At 46.6% G+C, this 25,500-nt stretch overlaps 2 protein-coding genes across 2 annotated transcripts in view; both read left to right on the plus strand.

The window, feature by feature from the left end:
- LOC308655607 (uncharacterized protein) overlaps positions 1 to 25,500 on the plus strand; it is an 801,622-nt gene that overhangs the window by 652,560 nt on the left and 123,562 nt on the right. The gene's annotated exons all lie outside the window — the stretch shown is intronic.
- LOC308648646 (butyrophilin subfamily 1 member A1-like) overlaps positions 3,978 to 25,500 on the plus strand; it is a gene marked incomplete at both ends in the record, with an annotated part of 36,556 nt that continues 15,033 nt past the window's right edge. The window contains 4 exons of the mRNA XM_081293555.1: positions 3,978 to 4,050; positions 16,709 to 17,056; positions 20,983 to 21,264; positions 23,809 to 23,922. Of these exons, the coding sequence (XP_081149681.1) occupies positions 3,978 to 4,050; positions 16,709 to 17,056; positions 20,983 to 21,264; positions 23,809 to 23,922 (817 nt within the window). The remainder of the gene's footprint in view (positions 4,051 to 16,708; positions 17,057 to 20,982; positions 21,265 to 23,808; positions 23,923 to 25,500) is intronic.

The following is a 25,500-nucleotide window of genomic DNA, read 5'->3' on the forward strand; positions in this document are numbered from 1 at the left end:
GCACAGTTGGTGTGGTTGCAGTCTCAAGAGAGGAGAAAGACATTAAAATTCAGATTTCCTATATACCAATACATATGCCTATAGAAATATCCAAAGGAGGTTTTGGGTCCAGGAAATAAAATCAACAAACCAGAGACTTCACAAGAGATGCGGTGAAGGAAGGCCATTGTACTTTTTTGAAAAGGGGGATATCTGGGCTTTTCTTTCAGGGATGAAGAGGCATGAATCTGTAGGGGAGGGAGGCAGACCAGAAAGACCAAAGTGCAAGCAGAGGCTGGAGGACAAGAAGGCCCACACAGCAGAGATGGGAGAGGAAGAGAGTCAAGTCCCCTGGGGGAACTGCAGTGAGCTTGTCTTCAAAGATTGCCAGGATTGCTGAGGGAAGAGGCTTGGGGACCCTGGGTGCGGAGAGCACCGTGGACCAGTTGCTGCCCTTAGGAAAGCTCCACAGGCCTTTCAACCCTAGGTGGCAGAGATACCCACCCAAGGGAAAGTCAGATGCTTGTCACCTCTGCTGGAACCTCCTCTCCGACCTGATGCCTGAGTGAGCACGCCTTCCTCCGCTGGTCCAGAGATGGTCCGTGTGATTCTTCCTCCTCGGATCCCTTCACAGGGTCACTTTGTCCAGTCAGATGCCTCTGGGCACCGCCAGCCACTGCTTCTCGGCAGTTACTTCGGTTGTCATTTGACATTTCACAAAGCTTTTGACTGTGTTATTCTTAGACTGTGTTATTCTTTTGACTGTGTTATTCTTGCAGTTCACCCACATCTGCAGAGTCCTGTGCGGTAGGCATTTGGCACGTGTTTCCGTAACAAGTAAATTATTAATGCACACGATCCACATCCTTTATGTTCACACAAAATTTTGTATTGCCTCTGTTTTAAAAGTTTTTAATGTCTTGTTCACGATGTCAATCTTGAGTGTATTCTTGTGGAACAGAGTTTTGGGGTTTTTTTAAAGATAGTGGGCAGTCTGAAAGTTTCAAATTCCTTCAAGAAAACAAGTCAAAACCTATACATTGCTAAAATTAAAATTGATTTAAAGTGCATGTACAGAGTCAACTTAATTCTCAACAGACTGAGTCTAAAAATGTTCCTACAATTGCCATGAGGTGCCTTCTAATTTGTTCTGGGAGCAATGGACCATGAAAACCCTTCTGCAATGGCTCTAACCAAAGTACAAGTAGCTTTATCATGGGCAGCTGAATTTCCACAGGGACAATTAATCAAAAATTGATGGATATGTGAAATTCTATGACTAAAAAATGTGCACAAATTTCTTTAAAGAATGCTTTGCGTGATTGGCTCATTCTCAAGTGTTTGGTGTGTGTCACACAGATGTTAGCATTTGAGAGGATCCCAAGGACTCACAGATACCCATCATTTCTCCATGTATGACATTTTTCTTTTATAGTTGTGCCTCTTTTTCCTTTAAAACCAAGTAAACCTCAATTTTGTGTGTATTGAAATTGTCAGGGATTTGCACATTCAGGGTAGTTTTCCTAGAAACTTGTGAATATGTTGCTATCTATGGAAAAAGACTTTGCAGATATGATTTAGGTAGAAGACCTTGAGATTGATCATCCTAGATGAAACAGATTGGCCCAAATTCTCTACATAAATCCTTCAAAGCAGCAAGTATTTCCCACCTGCAGTCTGAGAAGTACAGAGATGACAGCATAACCTACCAATACTGCCCTTTGAAGATAAGCAAGGAACCCATGATCCAAGGAATGTGGAAAGCCTCTAGAAACTGGAGAAAAAAAAGAGTTTGTCTCCTGGGACATACAGAAAGGAAGGTAGCCCTACTGATACCAGTTTTTTTTTTTTAACTATTCTAAAAGCCTTTTTCAGGACCATTGAGAGGTGTAAAGACTATCCCATCCAGGGAGCTAGATCAGGCCCAACTTTCAATAAGGGAGGATAAGTGAGGTTTATAGCCCAAGGGAGGTGGGCATGGAGCAGTTCTGTGCATAGAAAATTACTGGGATGAAATATCAGTGGTCAGGGGATTCTTGTTGGCCCAAGGGAAGATGATCTTTGCTTAAGACAGGCAGGGTGACAAGCTACCAAGGGTTGAGGATGAGAAATTTATATACACAATGGAATATTATTCAGCATTAAAAGAAAATAAAATTATGGCATTTGCAGGTAAATGGATGGAGGTGGAGACTATCATTCTAAGCGAAGTAAGCCAATCCCAAAAAACCAAAACCAAAGGCCACTCACTGATAAGTAGATGCTGAACCATATTGGGGAGGGGTGCATGGGAAAAATGGAGGAACTTTGACTGGGCAAAAGGGAGGGAGCATGAGGAGGGGGCATTGGTGCAGGAAAGATGGTAGAATGAGATGGACATTATTACCCTAGGGACATGGATGACTGCACATATGGTACTACATTGTGTACAACCGGAAACATGAAAAGTTGTGCTGTAATTGTGTACAATGATCAAAATGCATTCTGCTGCCATACATACTAATTAAAATAAATTAATTAATTAATTTTAAAAATGATGGTATTGGAGGAAAAAATGGGGAAAAACTGACGTGCAAGAGTACCATTGATTTTTAATATATAATAATATTTATAGCACTATTAATTTAAAAACCGATGCTTTGTTAGTGTAAGTTAATGTTGTCACCCTAATAATAAGCAAATATCTAACAATTCTAACCATTTGGATTTCTGACCAGATATTGAAAGAATAAAAATTCAATCTCTGGGGGAAAAAAAAAAGAGTGAGAGGATAACGGGAGGGGTTGAGTTCTCTCTGTGTTGACTCAGCAGCAGAATTTTTAGGAAACCTGGGCTCTGCAGTTGTGCCAAGGATGGGCTCAGTTAAGGAAAGGGCTGTGGGAAGCGGACCAGAGACTGGTCAAAGAGATCACCTATGACATCCTCTTCACTGTTCAGAAGGGGGAACACACATCTTCTTTTTCTAAAGAAGATGGGCTGAAGATGTAATTCAGTGGTAGAGCGCTTGCCTAGCATACATGAGGCACTGGGTTCGATCCTCAGCATCACATAAAAATAAAAATAGATGTGTCCATATACAACTAAAAATATTTTTTAAAAAAGAGAAAAGACTTTCTTACTACAACAACATAAGATCATTTATTTGGCCTCCTTTGGTTCATCAAGCATCTGGTGACCCATCTGTCGAGACTTGGCAGTAGAGGACATTTGCTGAATGTTATGTTTTAGAAATGAACTCTCCCCCCAAAGCTCATGTGCAAGGTAATGCAAGGAATTTCAGAGGTGAATGATTAGATTATGAGAGGTGCTACTTAACAGGTGGATTAATCCACTGATATGGATTACCTGCAGTAACTATAGGCAGGTGGGGTGTGGCTGGAGGATGCACCTTTGGGGTTTATATTTATATTTATATTCCTGGTGAGCAAAGCACACTTTCTCTTCTCTCTGCTCCCTGAGGTTTCCTGAGGAAGCCACTGCCCAGGTCCTTTCATCTTTTCTCCCAGAGCCCCCTTGGCTTTCTCACCTCTTCCCCACAACCTCTTCACATGCTGTGAGGACCACATTCCCCATGTCCTAACCTCCTGGGAGTCCAGGAGTTCCCCAGAGGCAAAGGCTGCTTACTCACATGAGTGACTTTGAGATGGAGCAGGGGAGTGTGGCCCATGGACATCCTTGGGCCAGCTTTCCCAGGCTATGTTCCTGACACCATTTCTACCAAGACTGATGTTTGCCTAGTGAGCAGCAGGGGGGGCACTGTGGCTCTTCCCAAGGTCTGTGCACTGGGGCTGCTGCTGCTGTGCAACCCTCCCAAATCCCCAGGGCTGGAATGTGGGTGCCTGACTCTGCTGACAGGGACTCACCAGCTGTGCCTCTCTGGACTGGATAGTCTGCTCACAGTTGTGGAAGGTCCCAGCAGCTGCTACTCCTTGACCTTCCCATGGGAAAGCTCTAGAACTAACCCATCAGCACCCTGTATGTAGACACTCAGTCTCAGCATGGAGCAGAGATCGCCAAGAGTGGAAATCAGTTGGCATGCCCAGTTCCTCTTCTTTCAGGCCACTGGGGAAGGTGAGAGAGACTTCAGCCAAGCAGCCCTGCTCTGGGGCTCCAGGGGGCTGATTTCACGATGGCCTGGACTCCTTCTTCCTGTGTTCCTCTTACACTGACAAGTAGGGACAGGCCTCAGAGACAGGGACAGCCTCAGCCTGTGTCAGCCCCTCTGCCTCAGACCACCAAGCAGTTTACCTCTGGCCTCCATTCCATCACTCCTGAGTGTCTGTCTGCAGGTCCCTCCCCAGCCTGTGCTGGCTCATCACCCCTGAGGTCTGCAGGTCCCTCCCCAGCCTGTGCTACCCATCACCCCTGAGGTCTGCAGTTCCCTCCCCAGCCTGTGCTGGCCCATCACCCCTAAGTGTCTGTCTGCAGGTCCCTCCAGAGCCTGTGCTGGCTCAGCTCTCCTCCCTCTCTGCATCCCCTGGAGCATGGGCCACACTCCCCTGCACCTGAGCAGTGGCCTCAGTCCTGGTGACTGAAGGACATGAAGTTTCCAGAGAAAGCCACAGAGCCCTCCCAGGTACCTCTTCAACTACACACAAGCAGACAAGGCACTTCTCTGGATCCAAAGATGTGCAGGTGAGCTCAGGTGTTGTGTCGACCTCTGGGCTCTAGGTGAAGGATGAGGCCACTGTTCCTGTAGCCCTCCAAGCTATGCTCCTAGGACGTCATGGTGCTCCAGAGCCACGGGGAGTGGGACCAGCTGCCCTGCACTCTCCTGGTCTGCAGCAGGCAGCCCTCATCGGGTTCTAAGGAGGTGATTTCTGTGTCACATTAGACCCTGATTTCCTTGGCAGAGTAGATCTGATGAGGTCACAGACCTTTAGCTCAGAATCTGGACTGTTCTATCACCAGCACCTGCCTGATTCCAGACTTCACAGGCAGGAATTTCATCCTTGGAGATCAAAATCTCCCAATAGACACTTTGGAGTAAAACAAAAAGAGGTGATTCCACCTACTCCTCAGTCAGCCTCGAGGAATAACCCCAAAAATTCTCTAAGTGCTTCAACTGGTTTGGGGGAAAAAATGTCAACATGAAGAAAGAAACTGATTCCTATAAATAAGCCACCAGCTAGTCAAAAATAAGGCTGTGTTCTCTCCAGTGTCGTTGGCTCCTTTGTTGGGACCCAATTGGCTGTCCATGTGGGGTTAGTTCTGGAACTCTGTTCCACTGGTCTGTGTACCTTGCTGTTTAGTTGGCTCTGCTGTGTCTGGAAATGAGAGATTGTTATGTTTCCCACATTCTTATTTTTTAATTAATTTTAATTTTTAATACACAACAGCGGAAAGCATTACAATTCTTATTACACATATATACCATAATTTTTCATATCTCCATTTGTATATAAAGTATATTGACACCCAGTTCGTGTCTTCATACATGTACTTTGGATAATGATGTCCATCACATTCCACCATCCTTGCTAATCCCTAGCCCCCTCCCTTCCTCTCCTACCCCTCTGCCCTATCTAGAATTTATCTATTCCTCCCATGCTCCCCCTCCCTACCTCTCTATGAGTCAGCCTCCTTATATCAGAGAAAACATTCGGCATTTGTTTTTTTGGGGGGATTGGCTAACTTCATTTAGCATTATCTTCTCCAATGCCATCCATTTACCTTCAAATACCATGATTTTATTCTCTTTTCTTGCTGAGTAATATTCCATTGTGTATATATGCCACATTTTTTTTTTATTTGTTCATCTACTGAAGGGCATCTAGGTTGGTCCCACAGTTTAGTTATTGTGAATTGTGCTGCTATAAACATTGATGTGGCTGTGTCCCTTTTTAATCCAAATTGCTTTGGCTATTTGGGGTCTTTTTTGAGCTTATATAGGAATCCTTTTTTCATATTCTGTGAAGAATGTAATTGAATAAAATAAGAAATATTTAAGAAGGAAAAACTGGGGAAAAAAAAGAAAATCTCAAACACGGAAAACTAATACAAACTCACTGAGAACAATGCAAGGAGTGTTAAATAAATGCAGAGGCTGCTGTGTCAGCACAGGGCATGGCCCGGGAAGGTGGGGGGGTCCCCCTTGAGTTTCTGAACCCTGCCTGGTCTGCAGCGTGACTGGGGAGCTCCTGCTGGACCTGGAGTCCCCTGGGCTTCTGTGCCTGGGTCTTGTGCTCTGAGCTGGCCCAGACTGTCAGGACTGGCACCAGAACCGAGCTCCTCGTCCCCACTCTGGCATGAGGACAGTGCCTGGTCATGTTTTATTGCCAAGAGCAGAGTTTCTGCCCCATATCCGCCCTGCTGAGGGATGGGCTGAAGGCCCTGGTCCTGTGCTGCTGGGGAGGGTCTTGGAGAGGCAGGTTAGGCAGTGCCCTGTTCCTTGATCCCCAAGGAAGATGGGGAGTGGGTGGCTGGACTGTGTGAGGTCTGCTGACCCCCCAGGGATTCGTGTCCATCCCAGCGGGGGTGAGGTGAGACCAGCTCACATTCCACTGATGCGACACAGCACACTGCTTGGAGCCTATTTATTTTGTATTTATTTGAACAGAGTTATGTCCTATTTTTATAGATTTGTTTAATTAATAGCTCATCATTTTCAAGTTCATTTTTTATTCATTTTTATGTTCCTAGTTGATTGTACCTTTCCATCTCCACCTTGTGGGGGTGGGGGAGAAGAGGGAAGGGCCTTGGGAGTGACCCTTCCTGGGCCCACACCGGTGTCCTGTCTGGTCTGTCCAAAGAAGTTCCTCTCAGGACTGGAGACAGGAAGAAGAGGGGAGAAACCCCGACCATGGAGAATGCACCCCTTAGGGGGTCAGCAGCTTTTCCCCAGGAGGCCTGAGACCTGGAGGGGGAGGGGCAAGGGGAAAAATCCTGGCCATGGGTGGATGACAGTCCCAACCTTGCCTGGACAGGGAGGAGTTCTTTATTTCATCCCTTTTGAAGGACAGGGTAGTGAGATGCTCATCGTGAGCTTGTGACAAGGGGGTAGGGCTGGAGGACAGGGTGGCCATTTCCCCACCCCAGCCAGGAAGTGGGCCCCTCCCTCAAAACCCACAGCTGCCCTTGCTTGGTAATGCTGGTCAGCTGGCCACTTGACATTTGCACCTCAATTCCCCAGAATGGCCTGATGAGGACAATTTAAATAAGATGCAAAGATCAATGCAAAAATTGTCATATATAAATATATAGTTATAACTGGAATTTGTCAAAAGCAGATTAAAGAATTAGAAGCTGTCATTCAAAACAGCCTTCTAATAAAGTTGTTTCAAAACTGCTGACAGAAAAATAAATAAATAAATAAATAAATACATACATACATACATACATACATACATACATAGATACATAAATAAATAAATAAATGCAGAGGCCTGCTAGTTTATGGTTCAGGACACTAAGTGTGGTCATGATAAGGATCCACAAAACGTGAAGCCCCCTGTGCCCCCACAGAGGTCCCTGCCCAGCTTTGCCAGCTCCATTGATGTGGACCTAGACCTGAGTCCTCCCAGGTCCCAGGACCAGCCTTCTCAGGTCCTACCTCCAGAAAGGAAGCACATCTCTGTCAGAGGGAGGAAGCTGGTGGTGGGGAGCCATGAGCTCATAGTGTCCCAGGGAGCGAGGCTGCCCTGCCTTCTAGACACTTGGGGATGCCCCGTCTTGAGGACTTAGTGCCGATGCCTGAATCTGACAAGCTTCACCGCTGAATATAAGACATTGCACTGACTTCAGGAAATAGGGAGAAAAATTTCAAATCCTTTTTTTTTCCTACTGAGAAGGAAAAAAGGGAGCAGAGGAGAGTGGGTGTTCAGGAGGCCCCAGTGGACCTCTTCTCTTGCAGGTTATTAGTTTCCAACCCCAAAATGCTGCAAAGACCTTGAGAATGAAAAAAAGTGCCTTTTTATTTTTGGTAAATGACTTGAGTCATCCCTTAGCAAGTTTTAGTTGATTTCTATATGCAATCCTCCACCTGCCATTTCTGTGTGGCGAGAAGACTGTCTTCTAGCTATCTGAAATGCATGATATATTCACCCCTGAGTGCAGCAGCCCAGAACTTACTCATTCTCTGTGTCTGGAACAGTGCGCCCACTGACCAACCTCTCTCCTCTGCCCCACCTCCCCCGCCTCTGCTCATCCTGGTTCTGCTCTCAACTTCTGCGAGATCAAGTGTTTCAGCTTTCAGGTAGGAGTAGATCCAGAGGTCCTCGTGGTCCTGTCTCTCCGTGCCTGGCTTATTGCACTTCACATCATGTCCTCCAAGTTCATCCTGTGGTCACATGTGAGAGGGCCTCCGCCTGTGACTGTGAGGCTGAGTGGGGATGTGGCTCAGTGGGGATATGGCTCAGTGGGGATTGTTTTTGCCAGTTATGTGGTAAATTTCCACTCAGAATGACATGGGAATTGAAGTTGTTTGTCATTTAGGGGTGACAGTTACCAAAAGAAAATTCTCCTTTTGCAGGAAGACATGGTACATTTTTAGAAACAATTTGTTTTCTCAATAGGCAATCATGTTTCATATTTCATATCTGATATGTACTTGCAAGAGTCTCACTTTCTTTATAAAAACAAATCTGAGTTTCAGAGAGAAAGGATAATGTAGAACATAAGTAGGAGAATCAGAATTTGAATTTAGATAATTTAACATCCTGTACTTCTTTTTTTTTTTTTTTTTGGAACCTTAGTGTGTAATTAAACCCCGTGTGTGCTGACACCATGTGCCATTCAATCATTTATTCAGGAGTTGTCTATATAGCCTTATATGAATACTTGAACGTAGGCATTATGTACTCAGTTCACTATATTTTTCTATACATCTGGCAGGTTTAAAGCCCATTCTATGTGCACATGTAACTTTTATTTACTGTAGAGTTGTTTCCTAATTGTTTATCTGTGCATACACCAATAGCTTCAAAGTTTAAAGAAATATGTGTCTGAAATATTAGCATCAAATTAGCCTTCTGATTTTTAGACTATTCCATTTCCTCTGGAGTGCCCTGCCTCCAGAGACGGGGCTGCGTGGAGGCCAGGGGCAGGAGTAGAATATAACAGAGAAGAGCATTTGGCTAGAAGTTGTAGAGCTCCTGTCCAAGATTCTCTTTGCTTCCACCTTGGTCAAGATGCTCAAGTGTCTGAAGATCAGTTGCTCTGAAATCAATATGCAGCACTTTAATACAAGGTCCAGTGATCAATCTTCACATTTACAGCCAATGATTGTTCACAAGGCACCAAGAACTCATTGCTTAAAAAGCACCAATTTCTCCATGAACTGTGCTGGGAAAACTGGATATTCACCTGCCCAAGACTGAAATGGGGTCCTTGGGTAGAAATTCAACTTGAAATGGGATGAAGACTTAAACATGAGACAACCAACCACAAAACTAGTAAAAGAAAGTGTAAGAGAAATACTCCAAGGAATTAGTTTTGGCAATTTCTCAGGGGGAGGCGAGGAGGAGGATTTAATTCAAAAGCAAAGGCAGGACTAAAAACAAGAAAGAGACCAAAGAAATTGTATAGAATTAAAAAACTTCTGCATATGAAAAGAAACAACGTGGTGAAAAGACACTACAGAGAGGGAGAGCATATTTAAGACAAGGCTTCTTCGGCCCAGGATGGTGGGGGTGGTGGTGATGTGGGCCTTTGATGGGACCCAGCTGGGCTCCTGGGAGTACAAGGAACAGGTCCTTGGAGACTGTGAACCTCCTCTCTCTGTCTCTGCTGTGGTTCAAGACACGACCATCCACACTCCTACTTGATAGCCCTCCTTGACAGCTCTCACCAGGAGCCAAACAAATGCAGCCAACTGACCTTGGCCTTTGTTCCTCATAACTGTGGGTTGTAAGAGCCTTGTCCCTTCATAAGCTACTGTCGAGGTGTTTTGTATTGTAGTAATTCTAGATTGGCCAACCCAGTTCAGACCCAAAATACACAATCATGGAAAACAATGACTCACTTGAAGTGTGGGCTGAACAGGGATCAGGAGTCCAAGTCTATATGATGAGTTCAGGGTCAGAGGTGTTGGGCAGGTGGCTTTGCTCCACCTGTTCTGTATCAACAGGTATTTCAGCATGGAATCCGAGGCCCTGCCTTATGTTGCTGCATTTGAAAGGGCAAGTCAGCAGCTCAAAGTCCCCTAGCTCCTTGGTTTCATTTTCCATCATGGGCAGAGTGGCCTCCGGCTCTTCCTCTGACGGTCCTGTCATCAGTGCCGCTGCAGAGGTGTGGTGTGAGCCAGACACCAGGGCTGCCGGTGCCCATGCAAGGACGGGGTCCGACTCTCAGACACAGAGGCACCTCTTGGGATGCAGCTCTGGCAGGCAGGCCTCGGGACCCTCCTGCTCTCACTCCTGCTTAGCTGGCCAGGTGCAGGTGAGTGGCAAGGGGGACATATGTTCTGTGCTTTGTCCTGGACAGTAGCCTGAAAAGAACTGTATTCAACAGGACATGGCCAGGGCTTCAGTGCTCATGTCCTCTCCCTGACACTCAGGAACTCATCTCCGTCTGTCTTTTCTGTTTTCCTGTGCCTTCCACCTTTTCTGCTTTTCTTTAATTTTAATTTTCAACTGGCACATCATAGCCATATGTCTTTATGAGGCACATTGCAATGATGTAATACAGGTATGTGAACGTGATGAGCAAACTCTGATGCTTCTTTACCTCAAACATCACTTCTTCATGGTGACAGCATGCAGAGCATCTTTTCTAGCAATCTTGACACAGACCCTCAACACTTCTCACGTACTCCCCCCACTGGGCAGCAGAACTCACTCTCCCTAATTCGTGCTTGCCTTGCAGTGTCTCCCTTTCACTTGGTCCCCACAGTCCCCGGGGCTCTGCTGAAGCCACACTGCTGTGCACTGCCCAGGGACCATCTCCTCACACCCTCAGAAAGTGCCATCCTGTGGGGTCCATGGTCCTGTGCCTGGCTTTCCTCACTTAGGGGAACACCCAGGTTCATCCTGTGCCTACACGGCAGGGTTCCCTTACCTCACTGTGGAGCTGTGTCCCTCTGTGTACACACACCACAGTTGCTGTCTGTGTCTTCTTATTGATGGAGACTGAGGATGGTCCCATGTCTAGGCTACTGGGAGTTGTGCAGCCATAAACACAGGAGCAGGCTGCCCCTCCACCATGCTGCTTTCATCTCCTTTGGTTGTGTACCTGGCATCAGGATTGCTGGATAGGAGGGACAGGATCTCACTAAATTGCCCTGGGTGGTCTGGAACTGCCATCCTCCTGCTTCAGCTGCTAAGTAGCTGGAATTACAAGCAAGCACCATTGCACCTGGCTGAGTTCATGTCTTAAATGTGAATTCATGCCAGGTGTGGTGGCGCCCACCTGTGATTCCAGCAACTTGGGAGGATCACAAGTTCAACCATGTCTAGCAACTTATTGAGACCCTAAGCAACTTAGCGAGACCCTGTCTCAAAGTAAAATATAAAAAGTGGGGGGAAGTTGCACAGAGGAGAAGCACCCTTGGGTTCAACCCCTGCTAACAAGAACAATCAAACAAAAGTATCCCATTCAATATAAAAACTGAACATTCACAAAGGTTGTGTGGAAGTTGGATCAATTGAGGTCACATGCAATGGGCAATGTCAACATAACTTAAAAAAATATTCAACTTAAATAGAAAATTAAATAAGAAGGTGAAATATGGTACATCTTACCAGAGAAAATCCATGTTGATTTTAATGAAATACATGCTATCAAATACCAAGATGAATTTCATTCATTGCTAGCAAATGAGAAAGACAACTGTAAACAAGAAAATGAACTTTGTAATAAATTTATTTCTAGTTGATACCTGGTTATTTTGTGGTGTTAAATATTTTAAAATGTATAGGTCCCTGCATACTGAAGTGGCTAAATCAAGCTAATTAACATAAGAATTAACCCACGTGCTCATTACATTGTGAGTGTGCGGTCATTGCTATTAAATGGACTCAGTGGGTCATACAGTGGATCTCTTGCACTGATTTCTCCTGGGCAACCAAAGCTGCCTCCTTTGACCGACGCCTCCCAGCCTCCGAGCCCAGCCCCTGGAGACCCATGTTCTACTCTGGGTCTCCATGGGCTCCCCTTCTTTATGGTCCACAGGTGAGTGAGAGTCTGTGGCATCTTTCTTTTAGGTTCTGGATTATTTTACTTGCGATAATGTCTTCCAGGTTATCCGTGTTGTTGGGAATGAAACAATTTCCTTTCTAAAAGACAAGACTTAGTTGTCCCTTGTGTGTCTACACCATATTTTAACCTGGTCATTCATGGATGGGCACTGAGGTTGAGTGCACTGTGGACCCTGGGGGACTTCAGTGATTGAGGACTTCAGGTATCCATCTGACACCTGGCTTTGCTGTCCCTGGCTATTGTGCACCTGGTAGCAGGAGTGCAGAATCACGTGGTAGTTCCAGTTCTAATTTTCTGGGCACTTTGTCTTGTTACCAAGTAGCTGTGCCAGCTCAGAACCCCCTACAGTTTACCAGGGCCCATCTCCCCCGGCCTCACCAGCACCCGCCTCCTGCCCTTCTGAGGACAGCCCTTTGACAGGCCAAGGTGCCTCGTGTTCACGCGTGCGTTTCCTGGATCGCTGTGGGTGGCGAGCAGCTTCCTAAACCCGTCAGCCCTGCCCAGGGCTTCCTCTGAGATGCTTGTTCAGGTCCTGTTCTAACTTCACATTGGGTTGTGTCCTTGCATGCTATCGACTTGAGTGGCTGTTCCTTTATTATGTCACCCCCTTACCAGATGTGTAGTTTTCAGGTTGCCTCCTTCCCACGGGCTCTCCCTTCCCTCTGTTGACTTCTGTCCTGGGCAGAATCCTTTTATGTGTTGCAACCTCATTTTGCTTTTGTCCTCTGTGCCTGGGGCCCTGTGCTGGAGATCAGTACCCAGGGGAATATTGGGGAGCAACACTGTAAGTGTCCCTCTTCTGTTTCACAGTGTTAAGTTTTATGTCTCTTTATGGTCTGCTTGGGTTGATTTCTGCCTGTGGTTGAAATAAAGGTCCAGTTCTGTTCTTCTGCCTGTGGATATAGTTGCTTTTGAAGAGACTGACTTTCCTCATGATGTGTTGTTGGAAGCTTTGTGGAAACTCAATGGTCTGTGACCGTGTGGAGTACTTCAACTTAGATTCTGTCCCACGGATCAGCTTGTGTGGTTTTGTACCAGTGCTATGCTGTGGTGTCAACTTTAGCTTGGTAATACATTTTGAAATCAGGCTCTGTGGTCCCACTAACTTTCTTCTTTTTTGCTCATAATAAATTGGCTCCTTGGGGTCTTTTGCACTTTTATGTGAATTTACATATCTTTCTCTTCATTTTTGTGGAAAGTGACATTGAAGTTTCCATAGTGGCTGCATTGACTCTGTGGATCACTCTGGGAACTATGGTCATTTTAAGAGTATTTTCCAATGGATGGCCTAGGGACCATAGTGTTATGAGAAATAAAGTCAAACTCAGAAGGTGAAGGGTCATGTTTCCTCTCACAGGCTGAAGCTAGAGAGGAAAGGGGAAAAGAAATGTGAGAGTGGATCTCCTAAAACTCTAAGGAACAGCAATAGAGGAAAGGGACCAAGGAGGGGAGGGAGGGGGAATTCTGGGGAGTGATATTGGCCATACTGTGTTGTCATATTGTGTGCACATATGAACATGAACCAACATGTCCCATCAGTGTGTACAACTACAGTGCACCAATAAAAACTGTGGGAAAAGAAAAAGAATTGATACGACAAAAAATATTTTCTAATCCATGGCCACAGGATATTTTTTAAAGAGTTTTATGGCTATATATATATTAGCTGGGTTCATCCCAACAAGCTCATGCATGCATGGAAATGGATTTTGGTTCATGATCCCACCTTTTCCCTCCCACCCTCCCCTCTCCCATTCTCCTTCCTGTACTCTACTAGACTTCCTTTAGCTTGTCTATTAATTTATATTTGATTTGGTTTTCATGTCTTCCTATCCTTCTCTCCCTCTTTTCTTTATTCACTATAGCTTCCACATATGAGAGAAAACACTCCACATCTGAGTCTCTGAGTCGGGCTTCACTAAGTTCACTTAGCATATTCTTCATTTCCATCCATTTACCAGCAAATGCCCTAATTTCATTCTTTCAGTGACTGAGCAGAACTCCATTGTGTGTACATACCACAATGTCTCAATCTATTCATCTATTGATGGGCATCTGTGTTGATTCCATAATTTACTATTGTGAATTGTGTTGCTATAAACATTGGTATATTTCATTTATGTGTGAGTTTGTTGTTCAATTTCCTTCATCATTGTTTGTAGTTTTCATTATGTACATATTTCACCTTTTTGACAAATTCACCCCTAAGAATTTTATTGTGATTTTTATGCTACTGAAACTAAGATTGCTTTCTTTATGTATTTTTTCAGGCAGCTTGCTGTTGAGAGTCTGTGTGGGAATGCACACAGTGCTACTTGGCTCACATTGCATGAGCTTTTGTAAACTCTGGCTAGTTTATGGGAAATTCCAGCCCAATATGACATGTGCCAAGAGTTTCTCATATGGCTAGGTATCTCCCCAAGCTCTTGTTGATCCAGAAACAGTTTGGCAGTTCAGCGACCCCTGGACTGTGAGCCTCCCAAACTATGTGATGACCATGTCCTGGCCCTGTCAATGCTGCTCTTACAGGGTGGCATGGCTAGTCCTCTTCTGGGGGTGCTGAATGACCATGGCGCAGCCCAGGTTCCATGCAGACTCAAGTTAACTATGTCATAGAAGTGTCCCCTACAGTAACAGGCAAGGCGTGTCCTGCACCTATCCCCATGTACCTTGCCCAGGTCAGAGGCCTCTGCCTTTTATGGATTAACTATCACGGTGTCCAGGTGACAGTCACATAGGAAGCTGAGCAGTCTGGGGAATTCACAGGAGACGTGGCTTTGGGCACATAGAAATTCCTTGGGGAATGGAATGGGGGACTTCCTGGTTCAGGGTGCTGAGGGACCTCAGTCCCAAGGCAGGGTGCTCGGTCAGCATGACCATATCAGGGGCTTTCAGGGGTGCTGTGCCTTGTGCTGCTTCTCAGGCCCTGAGCTCTGTGTGCAGCCTGTGGAGTGCTTAGTGCTGTTCTCCTACCTGCACTGGCTGTTTCCTTCCTAGGCCTCAGCACAACCTGCAGACTGGGGTCCCCACTCCTGGATCAAGCGTCTCCTCCAAGTCTGTAAGGCAGGTTCTGCAGGTGTAGAATCCAGGCCTCCTGTCCTTCGTTCTCGTTAGATGCTTCCTGAAGTACTGAACACCTTAATGCCACCAAGACGGTCTCACCTTGCTCACTAAGAAGAAAAGACATCAGCTATTTAGAAAGAAGAAATTTCATGTTAATAACAGGAGCTTCCCCTCATGTTTATAAGAAAGGGTTAATGTTTTAAAAAATGGAGGCTGAAAGTTGTGAGTTGGCACTTGATGTGCAAGAGGGTTATCTGCACACAAAAGGCCATAAAGAAAAATATGATACTTACATAAAATCATATAACAGGGAAATAATTAAAAATGAAATATCCAACAATCTCAAAACTTCTCTTTAATGCCATAGAAAAGTATTCAGAGAGCAATGAGCCTCTCAGACCACAGACCAGTTTCACTGACTGTAACACAATTAACTCTCTGACACAAGAGCAATTCAGAAAGAAGCCTGTCCACTGATTTAGTCTAGCCAACATGGTGCAGTAATCTCACATTCTCCTACAGGAAGGCCCCTTGTCCTAAGTCAGGGTGTGTGACAGCACCACGTCCCACATCTTGTTCATCTCAAGTTCCTTGGCCAGCGGCTGTCCCCTGTGCTTGCTGACTACAGAGTTGCTCCTAACTCCCTGACAATCAGGGACCAGGCTGAAAGGTGACAGAGACAAGGGTGCAGCCTCCCTCCCTGCCCACACCGCAAGGCCCCCCTCCAGGTCCCCATGCTGTCAAAGTCCAGGAGGCTGAGGCAGTTTTTAAAAAAATCACACCTGCCAAAGAGAAAGAGAAAGGGTTTACATTTCCAGAATTCTTCAAGCGATGCTCTGAGGAAAGGGAGGGAGGAAAGGACACTTTTAATTTTGCCACCAGGCAGATCAAACATTGTCTGAATACTTACATTTACATTTATCTTTTCACTTTTCATAATTCCTAACCTTAGATATAAGCTGTGGCAATGTCTTAGACTGTTTTTGTAAAGATGCTCTCATGCCTGTTTTCTAAAATGCAATAACATTGTACATAGTGTTCCCTTTATTCGTCACACAAAATCATGGCATTTAGTTGTTTCACAGTACACATCGTTGTACGTACTATGTATTGTATATTGAGTAATCCAAGGTTTAAACAGAAACCTTCAGATTGCTGGTGCTAGAACACTCTCTGAGCCTGGGTCATGACAATTGGGGACAAGTCCCTCATGCATTCATTGACTCAGTTTATGCCAATGTAAAATGAGAACCACACTCTGTAACTTTGCAGGTTCTGTTAGACCAAAATTGATGCACACGGATTTGAATTCAGTTCTTGGCCCCTGGGAAAGCACACCTGAAGGACCAGGTCTTTGCACCCATCCTCACAGCCCGTGTTACCTCCTGAACTCACCTTGCCTTCCAGCGTCCCCTGCTCACTAGCTGGCCATGGCTCGGTGTGTCCATGAGCTGATCTTCTGCTCTCATCACACAGTTGCAGCCCCGCCTGCCAGCCCTTGGCCATGACGCTTTATCTTCCTGATTTCCAGGACAATTCCACGTGATAGGACCTCGGTCACCAGTCATCGCTGTAGTTGGAACAGGGGCCGAGTTCCCCTGCCACCTCAGCCCCTCCACAGATGCCCAGCACATGGAAGTCAGGTGGTTCCATGGCAACCACTCAGGCCTGGTGCACTACTACAGGGACTCCAAGGACTATCTGGAGCAGCAGCGGCCAGAGTACCATGGGAGGACCGAGCTCCTGAGGGAGAACATCACCAGAGGGCAGGTGGCCCTGAGGATCCACCCCATCCGCCCTGCAGATGAAGGGGACTACAGGTGTTTATTTGTAAGCTCCACCTACCACAATGAAGCACGGTTCCATGTGGAGATCACAGGTGAGCCTGTCAAACAGAAGCTCTGATTGAGTTTTTATTGATATTCTGTTTTATCAAGAGCCAGATTGATGCCATCCTGTATGGACAGAGTTGGGCAAAGCTACACAAATGCTAGATATGATGCCAAGAAAGGTAGAGATGTGAGGCTCTATTTTTGTCTTTCTTACGTTTTAACAGGAATCTATTTGCATCTCCGCATGGTCAACATAATTCCATGGAGGGAAGTGGAGGGATTCTAGCGTGCCTCGTTTCTGATGGGTCCCAGAAGCCCACACCCTGGGCTTTCAAACCCCACAAGGAGCCAGACAGAGGGAGAGAGACTCCACAACCCACCATCAGGCCTGAGTTCAGTGCACCTCACTTCCATGCACATCCAGCACGATCCTGGGTGGTCTAATGTGGTGCTGCCCACCCTTGCCTTCTGGTTTACTTGGGCCCTGCATAAGTTCATGCCTTTCTGTATTGCTCCTGCTCAAATATGAACCCCAGGAAAGTGTCTGTCCTGCCAGGTGAAGGAGGAAGGAAGGGCCCAGCTTCAGTGAGAGGCTGAGCCTGGATTAGACCCCTTCACACACATCTTAAGGCCTCAGAAAGAGTTTCTGTATCTCCCTCCTCACAGGGGGCCTCATGAGAAACCAGCCACCACCATTGGAGGGCGTTGAGCCTACTGAGCTTCTGAAGCCAGGGCAGGTTGGACCTGCTCATCTCCTGTATCAAACAGGGGGCAGCCCCGATGTTCCACTCCCACAGCTTCCCCAAGTCAGGGCAAGTGCAGCTGAGCTTTCCACTCAAGCACAAAGTGCAGGTAGAATGCTGAGGAAAACGAGGTGGAACTCATGTCAGCCTCCCCTAGGGCACTGTTGGCATGGAGCACTAGCTATAGCAATGAGTTCCACTGGGCTCCTTATCATGCTCTGGGTCCCCACTGGGCCCAAAGGGGGTTACTGACTTCCTTGTGTTCTCTGCGGGTGGAGTGCTTGGTATTTCAGTAGGTATAGAGTTTAGGATGCAACTTTCACAGCACGCTGCACATGGTGAAGCCAGAATTCATGAAGGGCCAGGCCTTCCCAAATTATCACAGGCCCTGGGGTCCATCACGGTATAAATACTGCAATGGTAAGTGACAAAATGTGTTTCTAAACATGAGACGCTCCTCCAAAAAAAGGCTTCTCTGCTGCCTACTTGAGGCAGCATCCCTTGGCACACCTCCAGGCAGGCTGCAGTTTCCCTCATGTCCTGGTGATGACAGTGGGAACCATCACTCTGAGAACCTGCTGTTCTCTTTACTTAAGCCAGGAAAATGAAATAGCCTGTTTCTTCACCTCCTCCCAATGAGCAAGTCCTTTAGCCTGTCTAGACCAGGTGTCCTCGATTGAGCCTCTGGGTCACACCCTCTGGACTCCACACCATGCAGCGTGGTGCTGGCTGCTGCGCCAGGTTAGGAGGCCTCACCAGAGCCCAGCTCCAGGCGAACAGCAGGTCCTTGGATTGAGCCTGTGGCCCTCTTCTCCAGAAGGCCTCGGTGTCCTGTGGTGGTCTAGGTTGTGTGGTTTCTGGCCCACATGTCTTCACCTGCTCCTCCCTCCTAGAGGAGTGAAGTTTGGTTCAAGGTCAGAAATCAGTGCCTGCTGGAGATGTCATCCATTTGGGCAGCCCCAGTGTACTGTGTGACTTAGAGAAAAGGTTCTCCCACACCTTGAGTTTAGTGAGACCCCACGCGGTCCCCCATCTTTAACCATCAGTGGGTGCTGCAGGTGCAAATCTTTGCAGAACCCCAGCCTTCAGTGAATTCTGAAGCTGAGTTCTTAAAGCCAAGGCTCATCCCTGTCCCACTCCCCAGCCAGCTTCACAGGAGCACGATCCATGGACTAACATCTTGGGGGAGCTGCAGGCAGATGTTGAAATTCTCCTCTAGTAGAGAGGAAATACCACTTAAAGCCTTGGTGTCAAGTCATATCCTCAGTCTCTTTGCACTAGCAAAAACCATGGGTTTCCCCCCAGGATGGTCTCAGAGTTAATATCTCAGATTCTCAAAGTAGGTAACACAGGGGACAGTGGCCTGACTCAGAGCACCACCTTACTCTCTTATCCCCAGAAATTCTGGCACCTTGACGCCATGTTTCTACAAAGTCCTGCTAACTGAGCTCTGTATTTTTAGAATATATGAAACACAAGCCCATCTTTATTAAACTCACGAGGACACAGCCAGTGATGAGACACAGAGGGACGTGTTTTCAAGTGGAAGGGCCAGGAGGGACAATTGGAAACTACCCTCTTTTCCTTCACTGAGCAGCCCTGTATGCTGAGCTGTATGTTCTTATTATAGAGCCCCAGCTACTCCCTGGCTTCTCCAGCCCCTGCGCTGAGAGTGTCACCCATGTCCTAGGGAAAAGGAGCTGGTGTCCCTAGAGCTGAAGCCACTGGCTCTGCTGTACTGCTCCATGTCAGCACAGGAAATGGGGTCCCCCCCCCTCGCTGGGCCCAGCAGGCGTTCCCCACTGCTTCTCAAAGCCCTCAGCTTCTGAAATGACCCTTTCCTGTTGAGACACTGAGGTCCCTGCTCTGAAGGTCACCATGGGCTTGAACATTCAATCTTCACTCCAGATGCTTGTTTAGGGCCCAATTAGCAAGGCCTCAGGAGGTGACATGAGAGGGTCATCAATAGACTCTCAGGGCTTCCATTAACAACTCACCACAAAGGAGTTTGCTTGAAACAACAGAAGTTGTTTATTTATCTAGATTTATTTACATTTCTGGAGGCCCCAAGGCCCCTGGGGACAGCTTCCCTCTCTGATCCAGCTTTTGGAAGCCCAGCTGTCCCTGGGCTTGTAGCTTCACCACCCAATCTCGAACTCCACATCTGCATGGCTAATGTCCCTGTGTCCCTGGGTCTAACTTTTTTCTCTTGTTAAAAAGTTGCCAGTCATATGGGATCAGGACCCACCCTAATCCAACTCAACCTAGTCTTTACCAATTATCTGAAAAGATCGTATTACCAAAGAATGTCACATTCACAGGTATTAGGGTGAGGACTTGACCATGTCTTTATAAGAAACCGAACTCAACCCACAACAGGCGGGTTGGTCCGGGTACATTTGTTTGTATCTTATTATTTCTGTTAGCTAAGATTGTGATTATTCACTAACCTGCAAACGAGTGTCCTATAGCAGAGCTTCCTACCTCAAGTGCAGGGGTGTTGGGCACAGGTCTGCCGCAGCAGCTGACCTGTGAGGTTCCACAGTCCATTGTTGACCTTGCACCCACCATGGCATGGACTCCTTCTTCACCACCAGGGATGATTCCCAGCCTCCCTGAACTGCAGCCACAGCTAGGCTTACCTTGCCCAGGTCTGCATGGTCCAGAGTGGTGGCTGCTGGGTGCAAACTGCTTTTCACATTTAAACCTAATTGACACTAAGTGACAGGCAAGTCCGTGCCACAGTTCAGCCAGGCATGTAGTGCTCCGCAGCCTGTGCAGCAAGGGATGGCCACGCCGATGGAGGGCCCCAGCAATGTCCAGGAACATAGTGGTGAGCTCCTCTGAGAAGGGCCAGGATGAAGGCCTGGAGGCCAGATGTGGGACTCCCGCTGGGTCCTCATCACCACCAAGGGCAGCTGCACAGGCTGCTCCTGGATTGATAATGAGTTTGGTGTCCAGTTTTCCAAATAACCAAATAAAATGATTAGTATGGCTTCAAAGGGTGGAGAGGAAAAATAAAAAGGACGATAGGGACTTCATGTTAAATGTTGACATGGGTGATTTACTTTATTCCCCCTAAAGTCATTTGTGGCCAGTATTTATTTATGGATTGATTGATTAGTTTTAGTCCCACTCCCAGTTTACAAAGATGACCAGCAGACGTAAGTTCACACCACTTGAAGTGGCTGAGAACTTGAAGAAGCTGTGTCTGCCTCTTCACTTTCCAGGCTCGGGGTCAACCCCTCATATTCATGTTGAAACTGACGATGCTGACGGCCTGAAGCTGACCTGCACATCCACGGGGTGGTATCCAGAGCCCGAGGTACACTGGGAGGACTCTCTGGAGCAGCACGTGACCCCAGCCTCAGAAATCAAGACGACAGATGGAGATGGCTTGTTTGGAGTGCAAACCTCCATCATGGTGGACAAGAGCTTGAGTGCAAATGTGTCCTGCTTCATAAGGAACCCGGTCCTCAGCTCTCAGAAGGGAGTGCGTGTCTCCTTAGCAGGTCAGTGCCCTCCGCATCATATTCTTGAGATCTGGCCATTGAGAGAGAGGGTGTGGCTAGCAAAGGCCCGCCACGGACAACCCAGAAGGATGCAGCCATTCACCAGTTTGCAACTCCTCCTACCCAGAGAGCTAGGAAAACATATCTTCTGTCCTGTTTTATAATTCTCTCCATGGCAAAGAAATGCCATTGGTTTATTTTACAAGAATATGAATGCCTGCCTGTGTGAAGGCATTCAGAGAGTAAGGGAGCATTGTAGGACACTGCCAGTGCTCTCCTCTGACCATCCAGCCCACTGCCCAGGGAAACCACTGCCAACAAGTGCAGTGCAGTTGACATTGATGAATTGAGGGGTTCCTCTCCATATCGCTTTCCAGCTTTGCAGATTTGGGTGAGATTGACCTTCCTGTTCCCAGTGCCCAGGTGTTAGGGAGCAGGAATGAGAGGGGTCTCCCCATAGAGTGTTATGAGGTTAGCTGATGCAGTCATGCCACTGGCACAGAAAGACCCCACAGGCTCTACACCCTCCCATAGTGACTGTGCAGGCATGAAGTCTGCCCAGATGGTTCAGTGCACAGTCCTTTAATAGGAAATGTCTGGATTTGAGGTCTGTAAGTCTGCAGAAGGTGCTCCTGACACCCCATCTGCTTTGGCTCCTGCAGGGTCACCTTTTGCTACCTCCTCTCTGCCCACCTGCAGGTCCACAGTAGGGCTCTGGACATTCACCCTCCTGTTCCATCCTCCTCCCTGTACCCAGCTGGATGCCACACCTGCATGTTCAGACATTAGCATTGTCCCCTCTGGGAAGCCATGCCTGAGGCATTTGTACCAAGTTTCCCACTCAGTGTGCGTGACTTTGATCATGCGCTTCATCGTGGGAGGGTAAGCCCCTGAAGACACTGGGCTTATTTCATATTCCTCCTCCTTATTCCTCTTTCATATTCCTCCTTCTTAGAACAGTACTAAGGAAGGACTTTGGGTCAACACTCTTTTGTGCCTTAGTCTGGGAAGTCACATTTGTTTGAAAAGTTGGAATCATGAAGAAGACAAGCACTAATGTCAGAGGAGTAAATTACTTTTTAAAAAAGTATTAATCTTAATAACATAAGCTCAGAGGAGAGCAAAGGAATGGAGCCTCCTGCTCAGAACTATACAGTGGAGAAAGGAATAAACATTTAACAGGAATGATGAGCTGGGATTACAGCAGCAAAAATTATAGTAATACAGAGTTTTTGAAAATGAAAATGTAGAAGATAAAACAGAAAAAGAATATAGTTCTTCATATTTACGTTGGAAGCAATTACTATATAAGTAATAATTTCCCAATTGATTCATTTATAAGCCTTTTGCTAAGATTTTTGGATCAAAGTAATCCATCAACAATAGTGTCCTAAGGCCTGTTTTGAACAAATCTTATTAAGTAAAAGGTGTTGGCAGTAAAGGTCCCCTATGTAAGGTATGACAGGTGACATCGATATGCACATGCATTGTGAAGTATTGCCTTAATCAAGCTAATTAACATTCATCAACTCACATATTTATTACATTTGGTGTGTAGTTAGTGATGTACTCTCTTACAGAATTCCAAGTATACAGTGCTTTATAGTTAAATAGAGTCCTTCAATGAGTGGCCTTGATGCCTCTCTTGAACCGACCCATTGTTAAAATATTTTCCCAATAGTCACTTTGAACTGCTGGCCATGGCCATTCCAGAAGAGGCCCTGAGGGAAAGTAGAATTCTGTTTCTAGAACCTTGAACAGGAAACCTGTTTGCCAAAACATCACAACCCCTCCTTGATCCTAGAGAAGCTCCCAGGACTCCTCTGCACTGTTACTAGGATCACAAATACATATATGTAAAAGTTAATTGCATAGAGAGGCCTCGTGACAAAGTCCCTTAGGAATGACCTAGTAGAGGGGGAGAAGTGGACAGAAGGAGAAACGTGGTGCTTTTGAAGATATTACTTATTAAAAAACAATTACAAGTCACAAAAATAGAGATGCTAATGTAAGTTAAATAATAATGGAAAGGTGGTCAATGGGGAAGAAGTCAGAAAGAAGGAATTGGTCTGGGTGTTCTGTTGTCCAGTAGAGTGACAATAGTTAATGATGAAGTATATGGTAGTTTTAAAAAGCTAGCAGAAAGGTTTTTGTATGTTTTCACCAAGAAGAAATACTATTTAAAGAGAGATGAATGTTAACCCAATTTGAACACTAAACACTGCATATGTGTATCAAAACTTCACATGGCACCCCATAGATAAGTAGAATTTTGTGTTGATTTTAAGAAATGTTCTTAGTACATAGGTGGCCGAAGAATTGGTTTTGTATCTTCACTGGGTTTAAAATTTCTTACAATTTTTAAAATAAATCCTCTGTGTCTCCATACCTCTGGAGTCGCAGGGCAGCAGGAGTCTCTTCAGGGTCCCTGATTCCTCAGGATTACCAGGAGAGGGGCCTGGACTGGGAAACTGGGCCCTTCCTGACAGTGTCCCCAGAAGGACACATGGTCCAGGGACCCTGAGAGAGTGTCCTGTTTTGCAGAGGGCTTGTTCCCCAGCTCCTGCACCTGGATGGTGGTGCTGGTCGTGCTCGTCTCTGTCCTGGTCCTCGCTGCAGCCATCTGTGCTGTGTTCCTGCTTGCTAGGAAAGACAAAGGTGAGTGGGGACAGACCGAAGGACTGCTGTGGAAGAAAGTCAGGAGTGGATGAGGGGCAGTCTTCAGAATTAAAACTGAGAAAGAATAACCTGAACAGGAAACAGAATTCACCTCCACCTTCTGGCTTGCGTCTTTCTCAGTTGTCAGGTTTCCTGGTTGAGGCAGCCACCTCGTCACGAGAAGTATGCGTGTGTCTGTGGGATTGTTTTCAGATTCAAAAACTAGAACCTCCTATGGATGTATGTGTCTGTCTGTTTGTCTATTTATCTGTCTCTCCATCCAAAGATGGCCAAAGGCTATGGCGTTTTCTCTTAGCAGAACCCCTTGGTCAGCTTTAGGGCATCTTCTCCTGTCCTCAGAGTGCCAATGTTTTCTAACTTTGAAAGGTGCATGCTGGATCAGGCTCAGGTGACTCCTCTGGGAACAGTCACAGGATTTTGACAGATTTAAACTACACTCAGGCCAGGGCTGCATGCGCCTGCCTACCTTTTCCCAGTCTCCAAAGAAAGCATCTCCTGAGAGAATTCATTTCCATGCCCCGATTTTCACTCCAGGTGGGCAGTGCTGGGATTGAAGCCAACTGTTGGAAACCTGGGTAGCCCAGGGAACTGTGCAGGATGGGAACCAACTGCTCATCTGTGGGCAGTGAAGGAAAAACGCTTCTCAGAAAGAATCACTCCCAGGAGGGCTGGAAGAAGAGCTGAGGCCTTGCCTTCCAGCATGTCCCCCAGTTTGTTGGAAGGTTTCCCTCCATCAGCATCAATGCCAGTGCTGTCCAGGCCCTGACCAGCCCTCCTGTAGGACCAGGATGTGGCTGCCTTAGACCCCTCTATTGATGGATGCTCTCCCCATTGCAGTATCCTGAAGAGCCAGCTGCACAATTTACTTTTTTTTCTGTTGCCCTTTTTTTTTTTTTTTTCCTGCACCCTGCTCTCTATAGTTGGGGAAGACAGGAATGTGGACATTTCTGGGCTCCTTCAACTACAGATAGGAACTCTGTGGGGACCTGGTATCTAACTGGATCTGCAGAGCTCTTGTGAGCTGAAAGGCAGCTCCCCCAGGCCCCAGTGAGTCTCACCAATCAATCCATCTTTCTTTTCTTTTCTTAGGTCTACTCAAGACAAAGCACGGTGAGTTGGCTTAGTTTTAACTCACAGAACCTCATCCCCCCATTAGGTCTCTGGAATACATTATCCAGCATGAGAAGGTGTGGGAAGTGGGAGAGCTCAGAAAGTTCCAAGGAACTCAGGCCATCTGTGTTAGCAGCAGATCAGGGAAAAGCATGAGTGAGGACGGGCCACCTGCCCAGCTTAACATGCCTGTGTGCACACTTCCAGCAACATCTCCAAGGGACAGCTGTGCTTTGGCAGTTCCAGAGAACCCAGGCAGAATCACCATACCACACTGCCTAAGTCTTCTATGCAGAAAGTCTTCTATGAAGACCCCATAGAGCATAGGGTCTCCAACTTGCCACAGGTTCAGCTGTTAAAAGTGCAGAGAGCTGAGCCCTATGCCAACTTCTGGTTCAGCAGGTCCAGGCTGGTCCTAAAAATGAGGACTCTACAAGCTAATGTGTG

This window comes from Spermophilus citellus (genome assembly GCF_964194105.1).
Source record: "Spermophilus citellus genome assembly, chromosome: 1".
Taxonomy (NCBI): domain Eukaryota; kingdom Metazoa; phylum Chordata; class Mammalia; order Rodentia; family Sciuridae; genus Spermophilus; species Spermophilus citellus.